Below are 25,519 nucleotides of genomic sequence, written 5' to 3' on the forward strand. Positions count from 1 at the left end.
ATTTCCCAGATGAGGTAATTGAGGCCAAGAGAAGTGAAATGACTTGCCCAAGGTGTCAGAACGGACAAGTGGCGGAGCTGGGATTAGAACCCGTGATCTTCTGATTCCTAGGCCTGTACTCCTACTACACCACGCTACGGAGCAGAGGTGGCCAAGGGCTACTGGGGAGGATGTGTGGGGATTTGGGGAGGAGGTCTCGGGGGGGCTTTGGGAAGGAGTCTGGGGCCTGTGAAAGGGAGGCTGGGGACCAGGTCGAGCAATGTACTGAGAGGTACGGTAAGGCAGGGTCAGACTCATCACCTGGGGGTCAGTATTTCTACTGCACACGCACATATCACCCCTTAAGTGCCCTCTGCCTGCCCAGGGGAGAGAACCGAGTTATTCATGCAAACCATCTCCATACCAGGGCTGGCTCCGGGCCCTGAGCTCTGGGGTCCCGTGAGGAAGACTGAGGTGTACCTCAAGGTTCCCAGGAGGACGGACCCCCCCAGAAGGGAAAGTGACCAGCTCCCCTGAGCACCACTGATCATCACGCTCACCTCAGATCCATCTTGGGCTCTCATTTCTCGAAGTCTCACTGTTAACGTTCTTCACCTCATGCCGTGGGCCCATCCGCCGACCCCCTGGTGCAAGAGAGGCCTCCGTGTCCCCGCGCCATTGGCGCGGGCCCCCCGTCTCACTCCTCCCTCCACCCCTCTCTTCGGCAGGTGGATCCCGGGAAGCTCCGGCAGGCCGTCCGCTTGGTCCTCTTCAACCAGTTGGCCATTTCCTTCCCCATGGTGATAGCCCTGTACCCCTGCCTCAGGTGGCGGGGGAACCCCTGTCGCCTTGAGCTGCCCACCTTCCACTGGTTTCTCCTGGAGCTGACCATCTTCACCCTCATCGAGGAAGTGATGTTCTACTATTCTCACAGGTAATCCGCAGAGCCCACCGGGTAGGAGCCTCTCCCCACACTGTCTAGCGCTGCCTGGAAGTGGGAGCCATCTCAGGACCGTAAGCTCATTGCACTCTCCCAACTACTTAATGCAGTGCTCTGCAGGTAGTAAGTGCTCGACAGATACCCCTGACGATGATGATGATCAAGACAGGCCCCTGTGGATGGGAATTAAAGAACTCTGTGTTTGAGTACCCACTTCAGTACCCGCTATTGTTAGTAGAGCCACTGTGGTATCTGTTAAGTACTTACCGGGTGCCAGACACGGGGCTAGAGGTGAGATAGTCAGGCACGGTCCCTGCCCCACATAGAGCTCCCAGCCTAAGGGGTGGGGAGAACAGGTATTTGATCCCCATTTGACAGAGGAGGATACTGAGGGCACAGAAAAGCGAAGCGTCCCGGCAGGCCAGGATTATAACTCAGGGCGCCTGGCTCCCGGGCCTGTGCCCTTGCACTTGGCCACACTGCTCTGCCTCCAACTTGCTGGGAGAGCATGGACCTAAGTGCCACCACACTGAGCTTCCTAGGCTCATCCAGACAAAAAAGTAAATCGGGACCCAAGAGCTGGGCAGACTAGCCGGCAGACACCTTCTGCCCACGGGGAGGGTTCGACAGACCTCCATCCCCATTCCCATCGGGAGATCTCACCCTCCTCACCCTCCACTTCTGGCCCACTCCTTCCTTACTGTTTTCAGAAGGAAAACGTTGGGTCTTTTTCCTCTTTTTCTTGGCTTCCGGTTCACCCTCCCAGGCTGATCCACCATCCGCTGCTCTATAAACACATCCACAAGAGGCACCATGAGTGGACAGCCCCCATTGGCGTGGTCTCTCTCTACGCTCACCCTGTGGAACATGTCGTGAGTAATAACCACCGTGGTACCTGTTAAAGACTTACTACGTGCCAAGCACTGTACTAAGCACCGGGGTCAAATCAGGTTGGACACAGTCTCTGTTCCACATGGGGCTCACAGTCTAAGTAGGAGGAAGGACGGTTCAGCCCCCATTTTACGGATGAGGAAACTGAGACACAGAGAAGTGACTCGCCCAAGGGGACAGAGCAGGTCCGTGGTAGAGCCGAGATCAGACCCCAGGTCCCGATTCCCAGGCCCGCTCTCCTTCCGCTAGGCCTCAGTCTCCTTCTCCCACATAAGCTGAAGGTCCCGGGGTGGGAAGAGGAGGAGTAGGGGGATGGATGACGACGGAGACTTCCCTGTTCCCTCAGTCCCGAGCGGATCGGGGGAAACCCATCTGTCTCCTCGTTTGGGGAGCACCGCGAAGATGACATATTTAACCTCCCCGGGCCTTGCTCACCGAGAGCCCTTCCCCGGCCAGAGTCCCCACCAAGGTCTGCCCAGCCCTGGCAGCAACGGTCTTCATCCCCGAGGCCAGTTTGGTTTCAGGCTAGAGCCACCCTACCTATCGGCCTCCCTAGAGATGACGCGGCTCCCCTCTGGTCTGGACCGCATTTTTTCTCCCTTCCAAAACTACTTCCAAAGATTCACCTTCCCAGAACTGCCCTGAGACTGAGGAGAGGCTACTTGCCCCAGTGTGGACTAACCCTACCCCCTGACCCTCCACCACGTGTTCCCAGCCAGATAGGCTCCCAGCCTTTAGCCTCCTCCCCAGGGGCCTCCACCTCCAGCAACTACTGCCCCCAGGACCTGCGCTCTGCCATCTGTCTCCCCCGATTGGACTGTGAGACTGTCACTGGGCAGGGATTGTCTCTATCTGTGGCCGAATTGTACATTCCAAGCACTTAGTACAGTACTCTGCACAAAGTAAGCGCTCAGTAAATACTATGGAATGAACGAATAACCTCCCCGCCCCACAATGCCCGCGGCCCACCCGGCCGGCCTCCCTCCGGCCCCGCTCCCCGATGGATTTCGGCTCCTCTCCGCCTGCAGCTCTCCAACATGCTCCCGGTCATCCTGGGACCCTTGGTTATGAACTCCCACCTTTCCTCCATCACCGTGTGGTTCTCCTTGGCTCTGATCGTCACCACCATCTCCCACTGCGGCTACCACCTGCCCTTCCTGCCCTCCCCGGAATTCCACGACTACCACCACCTCAAGTAAGCTCCCTCCCGCTCCCCTTGCCCCTCTCCTTCCCACCTGCGTTTCCCGGGCTCAGCCCCGAGAGATGAGCGCACACCCGCTTCCCGAGTGTGCTGGTGGAACCCCTGTCATTTCTGAGCTCAGGGGATTGAAGAAGGGAGGTATGGAAAGGTAGGTGCACGTCTGGGTCACTGCTCCAGACCACTGCTCCCAACAACCCCCCCCCGCCTGCCCCCTACCCCATCCCTCCTTGCTTTCTGCCCTCCGGGTTTAGCCGTTGGCTGGGCGGAGACCAGAAGGTTGGGGCCTGGGGTAGGCGCAACCCAGGGAGCTACTGAGCAAGCCCGGGAGCTACTCGGTTCTGCAGTCAGGGCTGAATGGGCCTAGCAGATCCAGGCGGACTGTCTGCCACAGCCCCGGTGGCCCGAGGAGGAGAGGGGGGTTGTCTGCACATTGAGTCGAGCCCCCTCAGGTCCCCCCCGTCCTTCAAGCATCGCAGCGTCACCTCTATCGCCGCCTCCTCCTCCTCAGGTTCAACCAGTGCTACGGCGTTCTGGGCGTCCTGGACCACCTGCACGGGACCGACGCCGCCTTCAAGCAGACCAAGGCCTACGAGCGGCACGTGCTGCTGCTGAACTTCACCCCGCTCTCCGAGAGCATCCCCGACTCCCCCAAGAAAAAAGAGTGAGGCCCCGGCCGGGCCCCCGGCCTGTGCTGCGGGCAGCCCCTTTAGCACTAGAGAACCCAGCTCAGAGAACCGGGGCCAGGGCTGATAATTCTGCCCGTCCACTAACCTCCTAATGAAGGGTAGACCCCCCTAATGACTAAACCAAGAGCGCGGCAGCCACCGGAGCCCGAGTCGGGACCCGCTCCCCCCTCGGGCCGGTCATTCCCCCGTCGCCGATCCCACTCAGTCTGAGCTGAAGAACCGACTCCGCTCCATCTCCCTTCACCCCACCCACCCCCAGACCCCACCCACTGCACACGGGACATTCCAGGTTCCACGTTCTGGACAAGTTGTTTCTGTAGTAACATCTGGGGGACAGCTAGACTCGACCCTCTCTACCAGGGGGGTGAGGAGTTTTATCAGTGCCATTTCTGATTATTAACTGCTTTAGAGGTGGTGGCGTCGGTTTGGAATGAGGTAGAAGCTGTTGGGTTTAGACCTCAAAACTGAAAGAGGATGAGCCATTTGGGAGATAATTAAGGGATGAGATACTTGCTTCAGAAGTGGGGGTTCTGTGGTCCCGTTTGCTGCCCTCGTCCCTCCCCCCACCCCTTCCCCGCCACACACACCAATCACCAACAGGTTAAGATTCTGCATCTAGAGGATGGGGCAAGCTTTATGCCAACCTGACCTAAGGAGATCAACCGGAGAAATGGGCAAGTGATGTCACTGAGTCAGCCCTCTACCAAGCAGGGCTTCCTCCACGGCCCTGCGGTCAGTGGCCGCTCCGGGTCAGTTATCGGGGAGGTCTCGGCTCGCTGTAGGACACCGGCCTGAAAAACGGACCCCGAACAGCCAAACAAGACAGGCTGAGAGAGAGCAGAGAGGCCAGAACAAATCGTTCCCTTCCTCGCAAAGCCCACAACCCTCCGCAGTGTTAAGGCCCAAAAAGCCTCAGGTGTTCGGTCCGAGGCAGAGCCGAAAGCCCCCGGGCCTCTGTCCAGGCAGCCCTGGGATCCCAGGGAGGCTGGCGAGAACTGGGCCCCGGGGACTGGCACACACTAGAGCAGCTCCTGCCCAGCTCGACTCGGGAGGGTGCGGCCCTGCGCACCTGGAGGCAGAGATTCCGTACCACCCTGGCAGGAACGATGCCATGGCTTGGAAGGGGGCAGACCAGATGGAAAACAAGCGGGGAGAATCCCAATCTCCCTCCAAAGCCCATGGCTCTGGTGGCAAGCCAGCTGCCTCAAACTCAAAGCTCTTCAGAAAGGAAACAGACGGGGCCACTGGTCTGGTTTCCAGACCAGGGGAGCACCGAAAGAAACGGAGGCTGGGTGGGGGCTCTTCCGTGTCCGGCAACCCAAGAAAAACCTGGGCTGGGAGCTACGGGAGGGGACATCCCGGCCCCGCCTCGCCGGACCTTCCCCTCACCCCCCTGTTCCCGAGGTCACCGATCCCGGGAGGCACTCAGAAGAGACCCCAAGGTACCAGTGTCTGAATCGGCAGATCACCCCCCAACCACCGCCACCTGGCCCCTGAGACGCATAGGGGTTCACGGTTGTACTTCAAATACCGTTCTGGGCTCCCAGAGCTGCTGACCCCAGCCTGTAATTAAATCTGCAAATAAATCATCTTGAAAAAGTGTTCTCGATTACTGGGGGGTTGGGAAAAGACAGGGAAGCTGAAAAGAGGCTTCTCCTTCCACCTCTCTCCAATTGTTAAGGCGGTACCCTGAGGAGCAAATTCTCAAGGAGCAGAGGCAGGGTGGCCTAGTGGGGTTCTAATCCTCCCTCTGCCAACTGTTTGCCATGTGACCTTGGGCAAGTCATTTAACTTCACTCTGCTTGTTTCTTCAACTGTAAAATGGGGATTAAATAGATTTTCTCCCTCTTACTTGGACTACGAGCCTCTGTGCTGGACAGGGATGTAATTAACTTGTATCTACACCAGCACTAGCGCTTAACAAATACCATTAGAAAAAAAACACCCCAAATCCCCAGAGTTAAGTACCTGCCCCTGCAGCATTTTCCTGCAAAGGGGAGAAAAGGAAGGAATGGGAGAACTGAGAGAAGGGTGTCCTCTGTGTTCTTCAGAAGCAGCGTGGCTTAGTGGGAAGAGCCCGGGCTTGGGAGTCAGAGGTCACGAGTTCTAATCCCAGCTCCGCCACTTATCAGCTGTGTGACTTTGGGCAAGTCACAACTTCTCTGTGCCTCAGTTAACCTCATCTGTAAAATGGCGATTATGACTGTGAGCCCCTCGTGGGAAAACCCTGATTACCTCATATCTACCCCCATGCTTGGTACATAGTAAGCGCTTAAATACCACCATTATTATTATTATTATTATTCTTGGGTGTGGAGAGCAACTGGTGCACCAGTTGTGCTTCTCCATCCAAAGATTGCAGGCAGATACCCCAGTCCCACCTGGGGCCACCCTGGGCAAACCTCCATTCTCTCAAGCCAGTTACCTCAGGGACCGGCCCCTTCCACCTCTCTCTGCCCCAAAATGCCCTCTGGGCCCAAGCCAAGTCCTTCCCGCCCCGGACTCGATACTGTGAATGGAGCCCACGTGGCCGTTGAGCACCTGGGCAGAAAGATTTGGGGGTGGGGGTAGCTGGGGGAGAGGTAAGAGAGGTACCATTCCAGGCCTGAGCCTCATCGGCTTCTCCGAACCTGGGGCAGAGTCCTCAAAAGGGACAGTGTCCTCTGCTGCCTCAAACAATTTGAGCACTTACTATGTGCAGAGCATTGGGAGGGTACAATACAACGGGGTTGTTGGGTTCCCTGCTTCGGTTTTTGAGTCATTCGTTCATTCAATAGTACTTATTGAGCGCTTACTATGTGCAGAGTCCCTCGGGAAGGACCCCGAGGAGATTTCCTTATTGCCAGGCCCTTCCTCCCTCCCCCCCAGGCGGCGCGCTCCCTTCCGGGGACCCGGGAACCACGGGCAGATCCCGTCAGGCTGTGACCCAGCCTTCCCCGGGGAACTCCGGACAGTCCGGGGAGCCAGCTGACCCGGCAACCATACAAGTCGCCCGTTCCTCGGCAAAACGCTCGGCTCCGATGACCCCGGCCACGCGCTCCGGCCCGCCGGACGGACAGCGGGCTAGAGGCCCCCGGCCACAATAACGGCAGCCCCGAGCCTTCGTCCTATGGGTCGGGCAGGAGAGGTGTGGGCACGGGTCACCGTGTCTCACATCTCGCCGGGAAGAACCATCTCCTCCCATCACCGACATCCGATTAGGGGGGAATTAAGAAAACCGCTCCAACGGGGGACACCGCCCCCGGAACACATCCGATAGCTTCTAGCCGAACCCTGCCGGAGACTCCCGAAACACCTGCTCCCAACTTTCCCGACCGGAGTCGGACACCGAGCCCGGGCTCTGTGCCGGACGTGCCCACAAGTGGACACACAAACACCAGTAAACAGCGGGCTGCTGACTCGAAGCCTCCTACCCGACAACTGTTTGCACATCCCGTGCCGTCCTGAATAGCCCCACTTCTCCAGCCCCCGCACTAGGCGATTCCAGCTCGGAGGCCGGACCACTTCCGCCTCGCCCCATCCCGGTTCTCTCCCACCCACCCGATCCCGGCCCGACTCGGGGGCGTCGGGAGAGATCGGCCTGCAGGCTGTCTTTTGGAGTTTTTATTTTTATACATTTTTTTTGTATTAAAAAGGAAAAAGCATAATTACCACAAATTACAAAGGACTAAAGCATTACTAGAATAATGAATCACATCAGCCTGGAAAGCAGATACTCTGAATAATATTAATGTTATAATACAAGCTCATTCAAGTATTTTACATTTTTTTGTCCTTTTAAATGTGATGACCTAGCACATGGTAAAGATTATGTACTATCAGCGTAAGATGGAGCCTTTACAGCGGGTGGGATGGGGGGTAGTGTCCCTCCCCAGTGAGAAATGGACTGTAACGAGTTGTGTCTTCTCTGGTCTCTACCATCAATGCAGCAGCTGAAGAGGGTGGCAAACACACTGAAGAGCCTCGTCAGGGGAAGGGAGGAGGAGGGGAAACGGGGCTGAGGCATTGATGGATTCCACCTGGGGGACGGGGAAAGGAAGGCCAACCCGAATCTCATCCCCTTGCATTTTGGCAAAAAAAAAAAAAAAAAGGGGGGGGGGGAAGGGGGAAAAAAAAAAAGACACACCCGGGATACACATGCCCACAGAACCATGCCCTCTCCACCCCAACCTGGGGAGCAGCTTTTTTTCTTTTTAGTGAACCCAATTATGGAGGAAGGAAAGACCGGTCCAAGTGACAAGACCGGCTTTCCCATCAGAGCTCAGCGTGGCTGTCTGAGTCACAGTTCCCAGGGCTGGAAGGGCCCGTTTCCTTCGGTAGTGCATTCTCCACGGGGGACGAGGCTGGTGCTGGGACCGGGGCTCTCCCCTCCCGGGGTCCCAACGCCACAGCGGGGTGACGCCCTCCCCCACCACCGCGCCCCGACGGCACCGTCCACTGTCCCCCTTTAACGGTCTCATCGGCATCGGCCGCCTCCAGGAGGGACCCCAGGGGAGAAGAGGGAGGGTGGGGGGTGAGGGAGGAGGAGGAGGCTGCCCCAGACACCCACAAGGGGCTGGGTTTTGTGACTTCAGCACTGGGATTAACCTGGGGGTGGGGGGGTGGGAGCTCTCCACCCCTTGGGGGTGTGCTCATCACAGATACATCGGTCCTAAATTCAAGTGTCTTCAGAAAGCGAAGATGTAAACTACTCTTTGAAACATTACCCCTAAAACATAAAAAAACCAAAAGAACAGAATACCCCGAACTCCCGCCCCACCCCGTCCCCCCCACCCCACCCCCCCGCAACCTGCTGTGCTGAGATGAAGTCCCGACCGCTCTTTTCGGAAGTTTCCACATGAGGTACCGTCAGGGGCCTGGAGGAGACTGAGAGAAGAGAGGTCGTGGAGGGGGTGGGGGAAGAGGGGTGGGCGCGAGCACGAGCTTCTGTATTTAAACGAGATTCAAAAAGGCATCAATAGCTCAAAGGACCCCCGGGCCCCTCCCCGCTTTCGATCATCCAGAGATATGGCGGAGTTTTGAGTATTGAGGTTTCTGTGTCGTCTCGGTTACAGTACAGCATCGGCCAACCTTACGGGGGTGGGGGTGGGGACCGGAGGGGGCCCGGGCCGGAGCCGACAGTTAGGGCACCACCACACCAGGGGACCGGCCGAGCCGACGCGTCAGCTCTTCTCGCCGGTCGACCACCACCCCGGGTCCTGGCGGGACCGGAGGGACCGGATCGCCGACGGGCTCGGAAGAGTCAGTGAGAGATGAGAGAGAGAGAGAGGCGCAACCGGGTCCCCTCTCCCGCTTGCAGCGACGAGGGTCAATGCAAGGTGGAGGTGGGGAAGGGGGGGAGAGGCCAAGGTGGCACTGCACTGCCAATGCCCAGGACCCAGGGGCCCGGGCGTTTAGGAAGTGGGAGTAGATGCTCCCAGTTGGCCCCTGCCCGGTCCGCTCAAGCAACAACCTCGATGCTCCAACTGGGCCCCCATCAGCCTGACACCCGACCTCACCGAGCACCGAGCACCAGACGGCCGAGTGGTTTCTAGGGATTAAGCAGGAGTTCTGCCAACTCTCTGGCTGCTGCCGCCAGGGACCAACCCCGGGCTACGCTGCCTAGTTCAGGCCCGGCCAAGTCCCACGAGCCTTCGTGGGGCCCAAGCCGCCACTGCCTCGGGGCTCTCCTCCGTACTGGCTCTCCACATCTGACCTGCCGAGCAGCTGCTAAATCAACATCTGCCCTCCACCGTCCCGAGCTGGGCTCTGGCCACCGTGAAGGCCCCGGGGGAGGGGGCGGCGCGGGGTGTCGCCCCGGGCCAGCCGCAGCCCCCCGCTTCCTCAGCTTCAGGGACCGCGTTCCAGCTGGGGGCGGGAGAGACGGCGGCGGCGCAGGGGCCAGGCCGCGGGGCAAGGACACGTCTCTGCCTCCGACACCGGAAGCCCACCCTCGAGTCCAGCTCGTCACCTGCGCCTATCCAGCCCCTGGCTGTTTTCAGAAGTCGGGGGCCGGGGGAGGAAAGGGAGGGAGAGAGGGCCCGGGCCCATCGGGCCCACCCGGGATGCCGGTTCCACCTGCACTGGGACGGACCGGGATGCAAATCCACCGTCTCCAGCTCCGAAGAGAGCCGGGCACCCACCGCTAGGCCCTCAAGGGCGGGCGGGTGAGAGGTGGGCCCCCAGAGTCCCGGAGGCAGCTCCGGACCTCCTCCCTCTCCCGGGGCGATAAGGAAGAGGACCGCAGGGAAAGGGGGAGGGGGTCGGGAGTGGGGGGGATGGCGAGTGAGAAAATAGCAAGTGGAGTAACTGTAGCAGGAAGGGCACAATAGAACATACACGGCACGTCAGCTTCAACTACGTAACAGCATGTGTGGGAGCGCAGTAGTCCACGTGGCTCCGACGCTGCGCCTCTCCTGGGCCACCACTGGGCTGGGGGGGAGGGGAGGGCGCGGCAGTGTGCATGCAACTACAGTCCCGTGGAAGTGCTCTCCGGTCCATCCGAACCAAGTCGGCTTGCAGGTGGTGGGAGAAGAGAAGGAAGGGGGTCCCGGGGCCGGTAGTCTTCCTAGTCTTCCTCCTCCTCGTCGTCGCCGTCCTTCGCCGTCCCCTCTCGGGTTCCCACTTCGTGGCTTCGGCCGTTCCGGGCCGGCAGGCGTCTCAGCTCAGGCAAACATCTCACTTCCAACTCCGTCGAGGAAAACAGGCAGGTGTGCGTCAAACCCCACTCCGCGATAAGGCAACTTTTTTTTTTTAAACACCATTTTCCGAGGATGAAAGCAAAGGGAAAGACTTTTTTGTGAAATTTTTTGGTGGGTTGTTTTTGTTTTTTTTCCTAGCTTTTGCGGTGGTTTTGTCCTTTTTTTTTTTTTGTCATTTTTGTTTTTCCAAAGGGAGAAGAGAAGAAAATAAAAATAAAATAAATCATCTTTCAACAGAGTCTCTTCCCAAGAGAGCAGCATCCCACCAGGCTGGGGGGGAGGGGAGGGGAGGGCATGTGTCGGGGTGGGGGAGGTGGGGGGGTGGTCCGGCCTCCCGCAGAAGCGGTCGTCAGCTCGGACCTCGGCACACCCCAACCCCAATCCTTTGGTTTCCTTCCCATATTGTCCGTGGCAGAAGGGCGAGTTCGGGGAAGGGAGAGAAATCGAATGGGCAGCAGTGGCCACGGGCAGATGGACCCGTGGCTTCCGGGGCGGGGGGGCGGGGCTGGAGCACGCGCCGTCCGGGTCCGAGGCGGAAGAAGTCAGCCCAGCCGCGATAGTCGAGGTTTCCACAGGATAAACACTGGAGGCCGGGAGCCTCCTTTCGCCAGCACTCCTGGGGGGCTGCATAGTAGATCTGAAGGAGGGGAGGGGGACTGGGGGGAGGAGGGAGGGGTCGCACGGGCTGCCAGCTGTGGGTTTGCAGAGTGATTTTGGTAATCCAGACGAACTTCTATCAATAATTTAAAACTTGATATATATATATGTATATATATATAAAAATCTCTCCCCTCCCCTCCTATTCAGGAGAAGCAAAGACACGAAGAGTCCCGGGGGCGAGGAGGGGAAGGAGGAAGAGGCGGGGGCAGCGTGGCTCTCGATGACGTATCGTCGCTGAGAGAAGCTTCCGACGGGGTCGACGTTCCCTCCCGCCGCTGCCACGTGAGGCCCGGCGGCGGCCGGTCCTCAGGATCCCACCTCGGTTTTTCCCCGGCGACCCGACTCCCGGCCCTTCTCTCTGCCCCCTTTCCGGCCGCCCGCCCCCCAGCCCCCCACCCCCGTCCCCTCCGGCCCCGGTGGGAAGAGGCCGGCTCGGCCCCTTCACTTCCCCAGTGTCTGCGTCTCTGCCGAGGCCGTCGCGGAGGAGGGCTGGCTCAGCGTTTTGGCATCTTCCCTGGTGGGCGGGGCGTGGGCTTGGCCGGGCACCGGTTTGCTGGAAGACTGAGACGGGTACCGTTTCCTGCCTTCTCCTCCTGCGGGTGCCGGGTAGCGCTTGTGGCTGCCTTCCTCTGCCATGGGGGGCTGGGACGAAGCAGGAGGCCCAGCGTCAGAAATCGGACAATCCCCCGCCCCGCCTCCCGACCCCGAGGAACCCCAGCCCACCCGTCGGCCCCCGCCGGTAGGGTCTGATCCCGGCACGGGCTGTCGGAACGTGGCCGGGAGGCGAGTGTCGACGTTGGAGAGGCGCGGGGGAGAGGGGCGGTGCCATCCCGGGGCCGGAGCGGAGAGAGACCCCGCTCCCCAGGAACCAGGCCCGAGCCAACAGCGGGAGACCCTGAAATTATGGGAAGCACCACAGAAACCACCCCTACGGTACCGGGGCTCGAATCTCACCCTCCACTAAAAATTTAGTAGGGATGGAGGAGAGCTGAGAACGCTAAAATCGACCGAGAAGCAGTGTGGTCTAGCGGGAAGAACAAGGGCCCGGGAGGGGACCCGGGTTCCAGTCCCGGCTCCTCCACTTATCTGCCGCGAGACTTGGGGCGAGTCACTTCACTTCTCCGGGCCTCGGTTGCCCCACTGGTAAAACGGACACCGATTTGTCTATTCTGCCTACATGGAACGGGACCACCCCACTTCTCCACTGACTTCTATCCACCCCAGCACTCAGGAGAGTGCCTGACACATACCGAGCGCCCAACGGATACCAGAAAGAAACCCGAAACAGAAAAACACCACCGGATGCTCGACTAGACCCAAGCTGCAGTGACGGGGATGGACCACTGGGTGTCACCGTTGAGGCCCGGGGGAGCGACAGAGACGCCCTTACTCACATCCACTCGGAAGTCTTCGAGGCGCCGGAATTTGCTGAGGTATTCTTGCAGTTTGGGGTCGATGTCCAGGTTTTTGGCTTTGGAATATTTCAAGAAGGCCCAAAATTTCTCCAGCCCGTACAGCTGCCCTGAGGGAGGAGAGACGAGAGAGAGGCCGTCACGAACCGGGGCGACAGCACGCTCGCCTGACTCCGACCCCCCGGACGGGGGCCGAGACCCCGGCGGGCGGCCGGACCAAGGCGGGGAGGGAGAGGCTCCTTACCAGCTTCGTAATCCTTCACCGTCTCATCCTGGAAATCTTTGAATATATCCGGCCGGAATTTCTTCTCCAGACCATAGCTGTAGTATCGGAAAAGGCACTCCAAACCATACCTGTAGGAGAACACGCCGTCGTTCCTGGGCCGGGAGCCCCCAGACCCAATCCCCCTACCCGACCTGGTCATCGCCAGCCTTCCCACCTCCCTCTCTTGGATCGCTGTGACCCTTCTGGGAAGAGACCTCTACACCCCTCCCGTGGATGGGAGGAGAGAGGAGGGACTTTGGTGTACCTAGCTCTCCCCTAAAACTGTAGCTCCTTGGGAGCAGCAGGGACCCTATCCTTGGCTTCTGCTGTGCTCTTCAAGTCACTCGGAACAGTGCTCTGAGCAGAGCAGACACTCGACAGAAGTAATTTCTCGAGGAGAGTGCAACCCTCTTCCCAGCTCCCTCCCTGCCCAGCCCCTGGAGACCAGGGGAGCAAGCTCAGAGTCGTTGGGCACCCGAACGTGCTCCGTTACAGCCCCTTCGGAGGGCTGATTCTCCGCTCGCCTATGACCCTGCTCTACCTGTAGCCCTCCTTGCCATCCTCCACGGCCAGCTGCTTGAACTCCTCGTACATCTTCTTATTGAAGTGATCCCGGAGGAAGAAGGACCAGAAGCGGAAGAGGGTGTTCATCTCCTGAGACTGGCCAATGCCCAGTCTTTTCCTCTCTGCGCATCGAGAGAGAGAGGGTCAGAACCCACCTGGAGGCTCTGGGTGGGGCCCGTTGCGACCTCCGCACTCCCAACCACAGAGCTAACCTTGCCATTCCGTCCCGCTCCCCCGGCCCCTAAACCCAGGGCCCTCCAAAAGGACGTCCCTGAGAACCCGGGGCCCGTACCATTAAGGCAGCGCCGACGATACTTGTGGTAGACGTGTTGTGTGAAGCCGTTCTCCTTGAGGAGTTCGTGGGAAGGATGCTGGAACTTGGGCAATGACTGGGGCGTGCAGCCGTAGCTCCCGACGGCCGGGGTGCCCTCCGAGGGACTCGAGCTGCCGGCACGGAGCGATGCCCATCAACACAGTGGCCCACCGAAAGGCGTCCACCTGCCCCCCCACCCCGAGTTACCCAGTTCCTCGCCCCCGCCAGCCTTGGGGTGCTGCACCTCGGAGCCGAGGGAGGGGCAGCCGGACGCCACCCGAGGGAGGGACCCCGGCCCCTCGCCGCCTCCCGTTCTCGCCGAGTACCTGATGGAGGCTGTGCGGGGCCGGTGCTCCCGGGAGTCCATGACCCAGCCCACGTGACACTCCATGGGAGGGTTCGAGCTGTGCCGCGTCTTCCTCTTTCGGGGCGTCTGCAGAGAGGAGGCGTATGGCAGCGGGGTTGTTAGCGACAGCAGCGCCCGCCGTCAGAGGGCAACGTCAGCATGCGCCCAAGGGACTCAGTCTTGGCCATCAGGCTCCCTCCCTGACCACGGGCAGGGGTAGGAGCGTGCCGCTGGGCAACCTCCTCGCAACCATATCTGGATTTCTCTAACACATTCCTCCTCGAGACTCACAGCCCTATCGCAGTGACGGCCTATCGTCACAGCTACCCCAGCGAGGAGGGAGGGGAGGGGCTCGCCACCATTTTTGACGTGGGGGAACCAAGGCCTGAAGGAGTGAAGTGACCTGCCCGCGGCTAGAAATCCAGTGAGGGCCGAGCTGGGGTGGGAGCCCGGCCCCCGGCCTCCAAGACCCAAGGACTACTCGGTGCTAGCTACAAGACCACGTGACCGACTATGTGACCTGGGGCAAGTGGCTTAACTTTTCCGTGTCTCAGTTCTCTCAACTGCAAAATGGGGGTTCGTTACTTGTTCACACTTTGCTTTAGACTGTGATCCCCATGTGGGAACCAATTATCTTATATCTACGCCGATGCCTGGTCCACAGTAGGTGCACTACTAATTATGTCCCAAGAACAGCTGAGTTCCTGAGGGTCGACAGGTCAGCAATGAAGTGCCAGGAGGACAGACACCAGGAAGGTCCAAAATAATAATAATAATAATGTTGGTATTTGTTAAGTGCTTACTATGTGCAGAGCACTGTTCTAAGCACTGGGGTAGATACAGGGTAATCAGGTTGTCCCCCGTGAGGCTCACAGTCTTAATCCCCATTTTACAGATGAGATAACTGAGGCACAGAGAAGTTAAGTGACTTGCCCACAGTCACAGAGCTGACAAGTGGCAGAGCAGATATTCGAACCCATGACCTCTGACTCCCAAGCCCGTGCTCTTTCCACTGAGCCACGCTGAGGCACTCTTTTACCCTGTGGAGACCCAGGGCCCCAGGTTCCCACGCTCCGCTCCACGAACACACTAAATAAAGCCACAGCGGAGCTGGTCCGAACACAACTCCCCCTAAAGCGAGCCCCCAGGTCCACGGGGTCGATTCGGTCACCGGAGGCTCCGCAGGGCGGTCCTGGCCTCTCACGCCCCACTTCTCCCTCACCTTGGCATCTAGCGTCCTGCCCTCCTTCACCACGGGGTAAAACCGAGGAGTCTGTGTCGGGTCTTTGAGCTGAGGGGTGCGCGGGGTGCGTGGGGTCCGGGCGTTGCGGTAGTTTGGCGATTCGGGGACGGTGGTCGGCAGAGAGCGAGCGATGGTGGAGGGCTCGGGGACGCCGAACAGCTTGTTGGCCAGGGCGTCCGTGGGAACTGCGGCGGGGGGATTCGGGGGAGGGTTAGAAGACAGCAGGAGGGCGGGGGTCACACCACGCACGCCAACAGCCACCGCGACTCCGACGAGGCCCACAGGACCGGCCCGAGTATCCCCCCCGCCCGATTCCCCGGGGAACCTGGCCTAGTCCAGGCCGGGCCGGGCCCCAGCAGCCCCAGCGCACCTTGCTGGAACCGGGGCGGCCCGGGGGGCACCTCTTGGTTGGGGTCAACGGGAGGCTCGGGAGTCAGCGTGTCAAACTGCTCCCTGCTGATCATGTTCACTTTCTTGAAGTTCTCGACTTCTTGCTGCAGAGAGAGGGGAAGGGAAAGGTCTCGGGGCTGACCTCCAGCCCAGCAGAGTGCCCGGGGTGAATCCAAACTTCGCTGGCCGGTTCAGGAACGGAAACTTCCCAGCCCAGGCACCGCCGCCGATCCCTGCGTCTCCCCGCTTCCCAGGCTCAACTCCAACGGCCCCACCCGCCCTCGGACTAGGCCCTCCGGCCCCGTGGCTGTCGGCTTGTCCCCGGGGGCAATGAGCCCCTCCCTCTCAAGCCCCTGCACGTTGGAGCTCTCCCAACCCCGAAAGATACCAGCCTGGGAGAAAGAAGGCACCGTTTCAAAAACGCTTCTCCACTCCCTCCCTCTACGGGACTGGATCAATCAAGGGTATCTATTGAGCACTTACTGTGGGCAGAATACGTACTAAGTGCTTGGGAGAGTATCAGTAGACACGACCACTGTCCACAATGAAGTAGATAGAGTATCCTTACCTAGAGGATACTCCCCTCTCCCACTGTCTACCCTAGCAGGTGGGAAGACAGACGGGGACAAGCACTACCTCGCTCACCCGCCTGGCAGCCTCACCTTGATCTGCGAGTACTCGGGCTCGAACTGCTCAGTCCACAGGTCCTGCTCGTAGTAGTAGAGGCCGTCGTTGATGACCTTGGCCAACTCGGAGCTCATCTTGGCCCGGGACGTGTGGTTGCCGGTGCGGTCGCCGCCGGGGTGGCGCCGCAGGTAGGGGGGTGTCTGGGTGACGATGAGGATCTTGTTGACGTCCCGGTCGTCGATCTCGTAGTCGGAGTCCTCGTCCGACCAGTCGGTGAACGTGTTCTTCCGCCCGTCCATCTGCTCCATCTCCTCGTCGAACAGGAAGTCCAGCTCCTCGGGCTCATCTTGGTCCTTCGGTTTCGGCTGGGGCGGCTGCTGGGCCTGGGGAGGCTGCTGGGCCGGAGACGTCTGCTGCGGAGACTTGGACTCCTCGGACTTCTGCAGCGGGGACGGAATCGTGGCGGGAGGAGAGGGTGAGCGGGGGGGCCGGAAGACGGGCGGTGGAGGGATGAAGGGAGGGAAGGGTGGACGAAGACGACTTTATAACACAAGAACAGGTGCCCGCTCCCGATCAGGTATTGGGGGGGGGGGGGGGCCACATACCCGAGGCGGACCCTGATCCCCACAGCCCCCCTTCTCTTCTCCCTCTCCCTGGCGACGCTACCTTGGGCCTGGCCGGAGAGGGCCGGGGCCTTTTCTTCACTTCAATCCAGGTCTCCGAATCCAGGTCGGGCAGGCTGGCCGACAGGCCCTTGGGCAGGGTCTTCAGGTTGCTCACCTCCTCCGTCTTGGTGGGCACAGGAGTCACCGAGCGGGGAGAGCCGGGTGCCGACTCTGTAGGGAAGGACACCCCGCTTGGTACTGCTCGACCACACCGATAGTGGTATTTGTTAGGCACTTAGTAAGCGCTGGGGCGGATACAAGCCAATAAGGTTGGACACGGTCCCTTGTCCCCCATGGAGCTCACAGTCTTAATCCCCATTTTCCAGATGAGGGACCTGAGGCACCAAAGTGAAGTGACTTGTCCCCGATCACATAGCAGAAAAATGGCGGAACTGGGATTAGAGCCCAGGTCCTTCTGACTCAGACTCGTACTCCATCCACTAGGCCATACGGCTCAGCACCCCCTACCCTGATGGAAGAGCCCCTCCCTGTTTAAGGGCTCCAAGAGCTCTGTCCAAGCCCAAGTGGAGGACTCAGGACCTCTGTGGAGGTCCCCAAGTTTGACTCTTCGTATGCTAGGTCAAGTGGGATGGCAGAGTCTAAGCCTCTGGCACCTCCGCAAGGCCACTGTGGTGCCCTCGCAAAATGTCGTCGGCCCGGGCCGGCGACGCTAACTCAGGTCAGAGATAGAGTGGGCCAAAGTTGATTTCCGCATCTTCCTTCCCACTCCCCACCGCCTAACCTGTCTCCTTCTGGAAGCTCTGCCGAGGGACAAACTCGGGGCAGTTGATGAGCTGAGAGAAGTCCGTCTGGGAGTAGTCGGCCATAGGCGGGCCAGGCAGCGGCCACTTCTCCGGCTGCTCCTTCCTCCGGATTTTCTGCTCCACAATCTCCACGACCTTGCTATCCTTCAGGGCCTGCGGGGAGACAACAATCAAGGCCCGAGCCAGGAAAACCTATGGGATCAATGCGGGAGGGACTACGCAGTAACCCAGCCTGGGACCAAGAAGGCAAGACACGCCGGGAGAGGGTCAGCTCCTACGTCCTACCTCCGTCCCCGGCTCCATGGCAACCTGGATGAGACACCAGACCCCGACTTTATAGTAACCCCAGGGTATGAAGCCAAACGCCAAAGAATTGAGAGCTGAGGCTTAAGAGACCCGGGGAGAGGGAAGCGGTACCTTGACGATTAGGCCGACGTCAGTCGTGAGGGCCTGCACGCGATGGAAGGAAGCGATCAGGGTGATGGGGAGGAAACCGTCTGTGTCCATCTTCCGGCGCAGGAAGAAATCCCTTTCCAAATTGTCCACGCTGAAGTAGTACTCTCTGCATAGACAGGGGTGGGGAGTGACCGGATGGCTGCTGGAGGCCATTTCTGAGCCCCAGGGCGGCCACACTTCCTGCTCCTCCTCAGTTCCCTCGGTGAGATCGAGGGCAGATACTCTGTGGCTCTGAGCTGGGACAACCAACTAAAGGGCCTTGGAGCCAGGAAAACGGAGAGTGGCCCGAGGCAACAGCCAACTGCCCGCAGCCCAAACCCAACCCTGTCCCCACCCCGCAGACTTACATCTGCCGCTTGATGTAGTCCTTGAGCAGCTCCTGGTCCACGCCGTACAGCTCGGTGCTGCTGACGTTATCGAAGTAGTAGGTGATGTTGCTTGTGTACTTGGGGGTGCGGGAGCCGTCCGAGCCATCAAACTTGCGGTAGCCGTACTGATAGTCAAAGTGGGCTGCAGGAGGGAGGGGGGAAAGGAGGGTGCTGAGCTGCTGGGGGCGGCGGGGAGGAGGGAAGGGAGGGATGGAAGGGAAGGAAGGAGGCCAGGAATCTCACCCACAGGGTCACTCACTCTACCCACTGCCCAGAGCCCGGGGGGGAAGCTCCTGCCACTAAAGCATGGAGAGGGCGGAGATGAGAAGGTTCCAGCCGCTGCTGTAGCACATTATCCTAAGCAGGAGCGGGGACCCTGATAGGACGGGGGAGGCCCTGGACGAGATGCAGAGGAGCGCATTAGATCACATTTTCTAAATACCCTCCAAAACTGAGACCCAACCCACTACCCATGAGCTCAAGAGTCTGGGAGCAGCATCCGCCCCACCCCCACTGCACGGAAAGAGTTGACCTACTGCGAGCGCCTCCCCGGCCGCGCCCACGGCCACGTCCCCGGCCGCGCCCTCGACCCCGGAAGGCTCCTCGCACGGCGCCCCCCTCGCTCTTCACGCTGGAGGTCTCGTCATGGTCCGGCCAGCTTCTCTCGTGCTTGTTGTCTGGGTGCCAGCCTGATGGGAGAGAGAGAGAGAAAGGGCAGAGGGCCCCACTTGTTAATCTACAGCAGGGGCCAGGAAGCACTTGTGCAGAACAAAATCTTCAACTAGTTGATGTGCATGGAGCCAATCCCGCAGCTCATGCACACGCACTAATGCAGCTCCCTTAAAAACCTAATAGTGTGAAATGCCTCATCTCCTATCCCGCACGAAATTGGTGGTTTGTGTGTGCCCGGATCCTCCGCTCCACCTAGTGCCAGCCCAGAGGCCGCGAGCTGGATTAACCCCCACTCCTGGGGGCCCGGGCCAACTCAGTTTCCGGACCCCCTTGCGAAAAATGTCATCACCATACTAGGCGTGGCGCCAGGTGAAGGGGTCATCGTACCACGCGGCTGTTTCGTAGCTACAGCTCTTGTTACCAATGGAGGGGGCAGGAGAAGGAAGGGAAAGAGAGGTGGGGAGCGGACGGGCGGCTTCAGAGACTGGCTCTGGCGGAGCCTCTTCCTTCTCTTCCCTTCACCTCAGGGACACAAGAGGGCAGGGCCTACCCAGCTGGGCACGATCAACTGCGGCGCAACCCCTCCCTCGCCGCCTGCACTCCTGCAGGGGAGGACAGAATCCATGGGACTGCGGGAGGTCTTTGGGGATAGGGGGATCCTGTACTCCCCAGCGTGGCACAGGTGGACACAATCCTCCCCCGCCCCACGGCAGGTTTGCTCTGGGCTGCGTTGTGGGAGGCGTTTAAAACCTCCCTCTGCCGGCAGCCCCTCGCCTCCGTCCTCTCCCGGCCCCAAAGAGCCGCTGAGTCTGGGCAACTCCCCAGCTCTGGACAGAAAGGGCCGAGGACACCCCGGCCCGAGGGGTGCAAAGTGGGCAGCCCCAGTGGCACAGGTCTGGTGGCAGAGGCTCTTGGACCTCCCGACCCCAACGGCCCCTTGGGATTCTCTGAGGCGGGGGATCCCCGGGCCAGCTGCTCACCACAGACAGGCAGTAGAGCCCTCTTAGCCCGAGGCCCCAGCTGGAGGTTTTAATGACTCTCCAGCTCAAGGGCCTCGGGTGGCCGGGCCCTGGTCTAGATTAAATCTAGCTGGGGAGAGTGGACAATTTCAGTGGCACTGAAAGCCGCCCCGTCCCTCTACAGCTTCCACCCAAGCAGAAACCACCCCTCGGAGTGTCACCCTGGGACAAGCAGTGGAGGGTGGCCTGATGCCAGGGGGCCAGCGGAAGGGCCTGCTGTGATTGCCATCACCTGTGGCGCCATGACCTGTGACACCACGCCTGGTCCCCGGGCTCCAACCACATGTGTCTCCTCGCACCTCCCTCCCACCTCCCATCCCAGACCGGTACCTTTGGCCTCGCTGCGGTTGTTGGAGGGGTGGCGGTGCTGCTCATTCTGCCGGTTGTTCCGCGAGGCCGTTTTGTCCCTGGGCACTTCTGACTTCATGTCTATTTGCAACGGAACCCACTTGTGTTTGCTCCCTGGAGGACAGGGCGTGCGCGTGAGAGAAGCCCGAGGAAGTTAGCTCCAGAGCATCCTGCCCTGGGCTGGTTTTCTCCCCACTCCCACCCCCCTGCCATTCCCCCTCTGCCAATTCTCCCTTGGCTCTCCTGCCCCAGCCATTCCTCGGTGACCTGCTCCGGTCCAAGGCAGTGACCCCTCGCTGGGCTGTGGGGGGGCGAGGAGGGGAGAGGGGAAGGGCGGTCGGGGCCGCCCTCTGGCTCCGGTTCCCGGATTCCTGGCGAGATCCGCTCCTCGACTCAGAGCGTGGCCACCTGCCGGCCATTCACCTTTCTTTTTCTGCCCAGATTTCTGGCCGTCGTCATCCCCGTTCTTCTCCTCTCCGGACTCGTCGGACTTGGCCTTGAGGCTCTCCTTGCTGTCACTCCCGTCCCCCTTTTCCTGCTCCTTCATGTCTTTCTTCAGCGGTGGTTTCCTCAGCGGTGGGGGTTTGTGTGGCTGCTGCTAGAGGCAGAAAACAAGAGGAAACGGGCAGCCCCATTCCACTATAGTGACTGGTCCCCCTCGACATCTTGCAAAGCCCACCCACACCCGTGAACTCCACACACGTATCCGGTGCCCCAATGGGAGGCTTGGGGCATATCCCCTTAATAGGCCAGAATCCAGACCTGGGCAAACCGGGGGAGACATTGAGGAAGGGGGTAGTCGAAGGGAGAAGAGGGTGAGAAAATGGGAAGGGGGGGACGACACCCGTCGGCACCCTGGCCAGTCCACCCTATATAGCGAGGGCTTCCGACGGGGGCCCGTCCCAGAATAGCAGCGCTCAGCTAAGGTGCCAGGCAAGTGGGGAATCCCTAAAAGGAAATCCTCGGCCCCAGGGATCAAGAGCTATTCCTGGCCCCTCGACCTGATATTCAGGCCCCCAAAATGTTCCCAACCGGAGCGGCAAGGACTTTAATGGACCGGGAGGTCACTTGGCTGTGCCCGGCAGAAGAGGCTTCTCGGCCGCCCATCCCCAGTTCAGAGGATCCGAGGCTTCGGGGACCGCCACCCGACGCCCGCGCCCGGCAACGGACAAGCCTAACAGACCCGAGGCTGGGGGTGGGGGAGGGTGGACCTGCCGAACGAGTCCTTCCTCCTACTACGATCAAGAGCCGCCCTAGGTCCTCTGCGGCGCATGGGCTTGCGTCAGTCACAAGAGCACGAAGAGAACTCTTGACCCTTACCTGGACGCTCTTGTGAGCTATTTCCCCAGGTGTGGGCCAGTTTGTGGCATCGCCAAAATCCCCAACCTGCAATCCAAGTCAGAGAGGAGGTTTACTCTGTTCCGCTCGAGGCCGGGCCAAGCCTCAACCCCCTCCGCCCTCTCACAGTGCTTCCGAACCAAGAGGCCCGCTACCGGATGCTCCCGGAGAGGACGGCCACCCTCCGCCCGGCTTCCGGGTGGGCCCGAGGCTCGCCGCGCACCCCGTCAGATGTTGCGGCGCAGGGGCTTGCGGAAGGGCCACCCGACCTCGAGGTTTTCTCGAGAGGGGAGGGTGCCCGTGCCCGTCGTCCCCGGCAACCCTACCCGAGAGCGGCGGGGCCGGGGAGCGCAACCGGGGTACCGGTGAGGCCGGGGGCCCGGCAGCTCCGGTCGGGTTCGGCCGGCCGCCCCTCGGGCCCTTCAAAAGGGTGCCAAGAAGGCAGGTCCTCAGGCCGGGCGGAATGACAGCTCAGCACTAAAGCGCCGCTGGATCGCCCGCGCCACCTAGTGGCCACAGTGCCCATCCCCCCCACCCCCACAGCGGTCCCAGGAGGTGGGGCCATTTGTGCCGCAAAACGGGCGCCCTCATAGGGCAGGGGACCAAATGCCCGCAGTCGGTGTGCCCCGGCCCCGAAGAACCGAGGCTCCCCTCCCTCTCGACGGGCGAGATCCCCCCTCCGTCGGGAGCATCGCCTCGGGGTTCCCGCTCCCGGCAGCCCCCGCTCCCCCGGTACCTTGCTGCCTTTGCGCTGCCTGGGGTTTGCCGCCCTCACAACTTTGGCGGGAGTAGCAAGCTCTGTGAACACACAAGGGGGAAGAAAACGTTTACGCGTGCACGCCGACGGAGGCGGCGCGGTCGGGGTCCCGGCCGGGCCCGGTTTCCCCCACCCCTACGCTCGGATCCTCGCCCTCCCCGCTTCTGAAGTCACCCGCTCGTCTTGAGAGCGGTACTGGGTGGTTTAACCCGTGGAGGTTCGGGGGGACGGGCAAGCCGGGGGAGAGTCTCTCACAGACCACTAGTGTTCGGTTCTCCCCATGTCCCGACATCCACTACGTGATCTGCCAATTACAGCCACGTCCACGGTCGAACGGGCTGGTGTAGAGCCTGCCCTCTGGCTAGGGGACTGGGACCTGGAGCAGATTTTTCAAGAGAAAGTGGGGGGGGACATAATAATAATATTAATATATTATATAATAATTGTATTTGTGAAGCGCTTACTATGTGCCAAGCGCTGTTCTAAGTGCTGGGATAGCTTGAGGTAATCAGGCCGGACACAGTCCCCGTCCCCACATGGGGCTCACGGTCTTAATCTCCATTTTACAGATGAGGCAACTGAGTCACAGGAAAGTACAAGGGGGGCACCGGCCTCAGATTCTCTAGAAATAAGACATCCTATTCTAACCCCTTCTGTGTGGAGTTGGGGTGGGGGGAAGCTTTTCCAAGTCACTAGGCCACCCACCTACAAGTTCTGAACAGAAGCCCGTAGGTGAGGAGGAACGGGGGAAAAGAGTGGAAAGGGGAGATGGGGAGGGAGAGCAGGAAGCAAAGCTAGAGCAAGCTTGAACAGGTGACCATCACCCCTGCCACCACCTCAGGTAACAAGGCCAAAGAGTGAATATGTCTCATGGGCCACACCAGTCCCTCCCCAAAGTTACTATTATTATTATTATTACCATGGTAACTGTTAAGCATTTTATTCTGTGTCGAGCACTGTTCTAAGTGCTGGGGTAGATTCAAGTTAATCAGGCTGGATTCACAGTCTCAGTAGGAGGCAGAATAGGCTGACTCCCCATTCTTCAGATGCGGAAGCTAAGGCACAGAAAAGTTAAGTGACTTGCCCAAGGTCACACAGCAAATTAAATCCCAAGTCCTCTGACCCCAGATCCATGCTCTTTCCACTAGGCCACACTGCTCTTTTGAGAGGTGGGAAGGACCACCCAGAAACAGCGTGTGTTCGTGTGTGTGTTCGTGTGGCCGGGCAGGGGTGCTTAGGATTCACCGCAGATTTTTCACCCTGACCATTTCCAGTCCGCAGCCTTCTACCGTTCATGCACGTGCATTGGGCAGAAAACGGGCCCACCAGCCTGCATCACACACGGAACTAAACCACAAAGAAATCCCAAGCCTTGGGTCAGCTGTGTCTCCCACTCCATACACCTCCCACTTGCCCTTGAGGGCTATCAGCCACCCACTGGCTGTGGAAAATGAAATCTCACAGGCCCTGAGAGGAGGTGGAGGGCAGGAGATGGGGAAGAGAAAAACATGGCAACCTAATGAGGAGAGCAATGTTCTGCCCTTCTGATTGACGCTCTGGGCGAGATAACTTAACAAGCAGCCAGGGTCCTGACCCAGTCCCTGACTCTAATACTCCCCAAACAAGGATCCAATCCCTAAGAAGGCAGGAGCTCGCTCAGTCAGTGGCATTTATCGAGTGCCTACTGTGTACCGAGCGCTATACTAAGCACGTGGGAGAGCACAACAGTAGGTAGACAGGTTCCCTGCCCACAGCAAGCTTACAATCTAGATGACTTCAGCTCACTGATGTGAACGCCAACGGTCACGTTCCTACCTGGAACAGACCCCCCTCATCCCCTCCCATCAAAAGTGCCCCCTTCCTCACGCTGTGGTGAATACGGTACTAGCCATCTTCATCCACTGCCCTCGCCCCTGGCTCAGCCTGGCTTAGGTCAGGCTCCGGAGGGTCAAGGATCAACTCTCTGAGGGACAGATTCATTTTCAAGCCTTGGCCGCTTGCTCCTCACCCTCGTTCCAGGCTGACCCAGAGGTGGTTTCCAAATGGCCCTACCACTTCATTTCATCCACACAGATTCCTTTATGCACCAACCTGCTCTGCTCATGCATTCAAATGCATCCATTTGTACTGGTAAAACTGGTTACCTAACCCATTTTATTTTTCCTCTGGGTTTTTCCCATTCATCAATGCTATTTAAAAGTGCTTACTATGTGCAGAGCACAGTTCTAAGCGCTTAGGAAGTGCAATTCAACAGTTGGTAACCACGTTCCCTGCCCACAAGGAGCTGGCAGTCTAGAGCCATGGTCATCCTCCCATTCCCTTCCCAAAGCTTACTACTTGCCAACTCCCCACTCCTGTCATCCAAAAATGAACGAAACATGAGAGAAAGAGAGAGAGAAAGCACGCATGTATGCACGCTCCATAGGCACACGAAACCACTGCCTTTGGATTTCAGCTGCTAACTGGCACCGAGGAGAGGAGGGCTGCGTGGCTGTGCCTCCTTGCACTGAGTCTGCCTGGTGTACTGGCCCACCGTGTTACTGCCACGGGGAGGAAGTCTGGGGAGGAGTTGGAAGATTCAACAGATTCCATGACAAGGCTGGGACCAGCTTCTGATTGGGAATGTCTATATTGGATGCAGTTTACGACAGGGCAGGCCGGATTCAACGAGCCCTTCAGATAGGCCTTCCAGGGCCAGGGAATACTGTCTGCGAGCTCTGGCACCTTTAGAAGCCTGGTGCCCTAACCCACTGCCAACTGCGAGAGTTGCCCTCGACACACGACAAGGCAGGACTGGCTGCCCGGTCAACCAATCTTCATCTTTCCAACGCGCCTCTCGGCACAGACTCCCGGGCAAGGCTTGGACACGGGCCTCTACCGATCAGTTAATCTCACTTTCCCGAGGGGCCGAGGTCTCGAGAGTCTAAGTTCCTTG

The 25,519-nt window shown here is 59.6% G+C and overlaps 2 protein-coding genes across 5 annotated transcripts in view; one reads left to right on the plus strand and one right to left on the minus strand.

Annotated features, from left to right (window-relative positions):
- The window catches only part of FAXDC2 (fatty acid hydroxylase domain containing 2), a 35,105-nt gene extending 29,809 nt beyond the window's left edge, over nt 1–5,296 (plus strand). Inside the window, exons 6-9 of the mRNA XM_029051047.2 lie at nt 708–913; nt 1,686–1,791; nt 2,839–3,005; nt 3,520–5,296. Of these exons, the coding sequence (XP_028906880.1) occupies nt 708–913; nt 1,686–1,791; nt 2,839–3,005; nt 3,520–3,676 (636 nt within the window). The 3' untranslated portion in view covers nt 3,677–5,296. The remainder of the gene's footprint in view (nt 1–707; nt 914–1,685; nt 1,792–2,838; nt 3,006–3,519) is intronic.
- A 6,129-nt stretch (nt 5,297–11,425) lies between these two features.
- The window catches only part of LARP1 (La ribonucleoprotein 1, translational regulator), a 44,035-nt gene continuing 29,941 nt past the window's right edge, over nt 11,426–25,519 (minus strand). For 2 of the 4 annotated variants that reach the window (XM_029050227.2, XM_029050224.2), the window contains 18 exons: nt 22,564–22,625; nt 21,810–21,875; nt 20,913–21,087; nt 20,472–20,603; nt 18,987–19,139; nt 18,430–18,592; nt 18,044–18,188; nt 17,605–17,779; nt 16,864–17,033; nt 16,233–16,637; nt 15,551–15,674; nt 15,160–15,365; nt 13,918–14,024; nt 13,571–13,722; nt 13,256–13,400; nt 12,694–12,803; nt 12,432–12,559; nt 11,426–11,679 (listed from right to left, as the gene is read on the minus strand). In XM_029050227.2, the coding sequence (XP_028906060.1) occupies nt 11,479–11,679; nt 12,432–12,559; nt 12,694–12,803; nt 13,256–13,400; nt 13,571–13,722; nt 13,918–14,024; nt 15,160–15,365; nt 15,551–15,674; nt 16,233–16,637; nt 16,864–17,033; nt 17,605–17,779; nt 18,044–18,188; nt 18,430–18,592; nt 18,987–19,139; nt 20,472–20,603; nt 20,913–21,087; nt 21,810–21,875; nt 22,564–22,625 (2,819 nt within the window). In that variant the 3' untranslated portion in view covers nt 11,426–11,478. The remainder of the gene's footprint in view (nt 11,680–12,431; nt 12,560–12,693; nt 12,804–13,255; nt 13,401–13,570; nt 13,723–13,917; nt 14,025–15,159; nt 15,366–15,550; nt 15,675–16,232; nt 16,638–16,863; nt 17,034–17,604; nt 17,780–18,043; nt 18,189–18,429; nt 18,593–18,986; nt 19,140–20,471; nt 20,604–20,912; nt 21,088–21,809; nt 21,876–22,563; nt 22,626–25,519) is intronic. The other 2 variants (XM_029050226.2, XM_029050225.2) reach the window with 2 other exon arrangements.

Source organism: Ornithorhynchus anatinus, chromosome X1, assembly GCF_004115215.2.
Source record: "Ornithorhynchus anatinus isolate Pmale09 chromosome X1, mOrnAna1.pri.v4, whole genome shotgun sequence".
In the NCBI taxonomy this organism is placed as follows: domain Eukaryota; kingdom Metazoa; phylum Chordata; class Mammalia; order Monotremata; family Ornithorhynchidae; genus Ornithorhynchus; species Ornithorhynchus anatinus.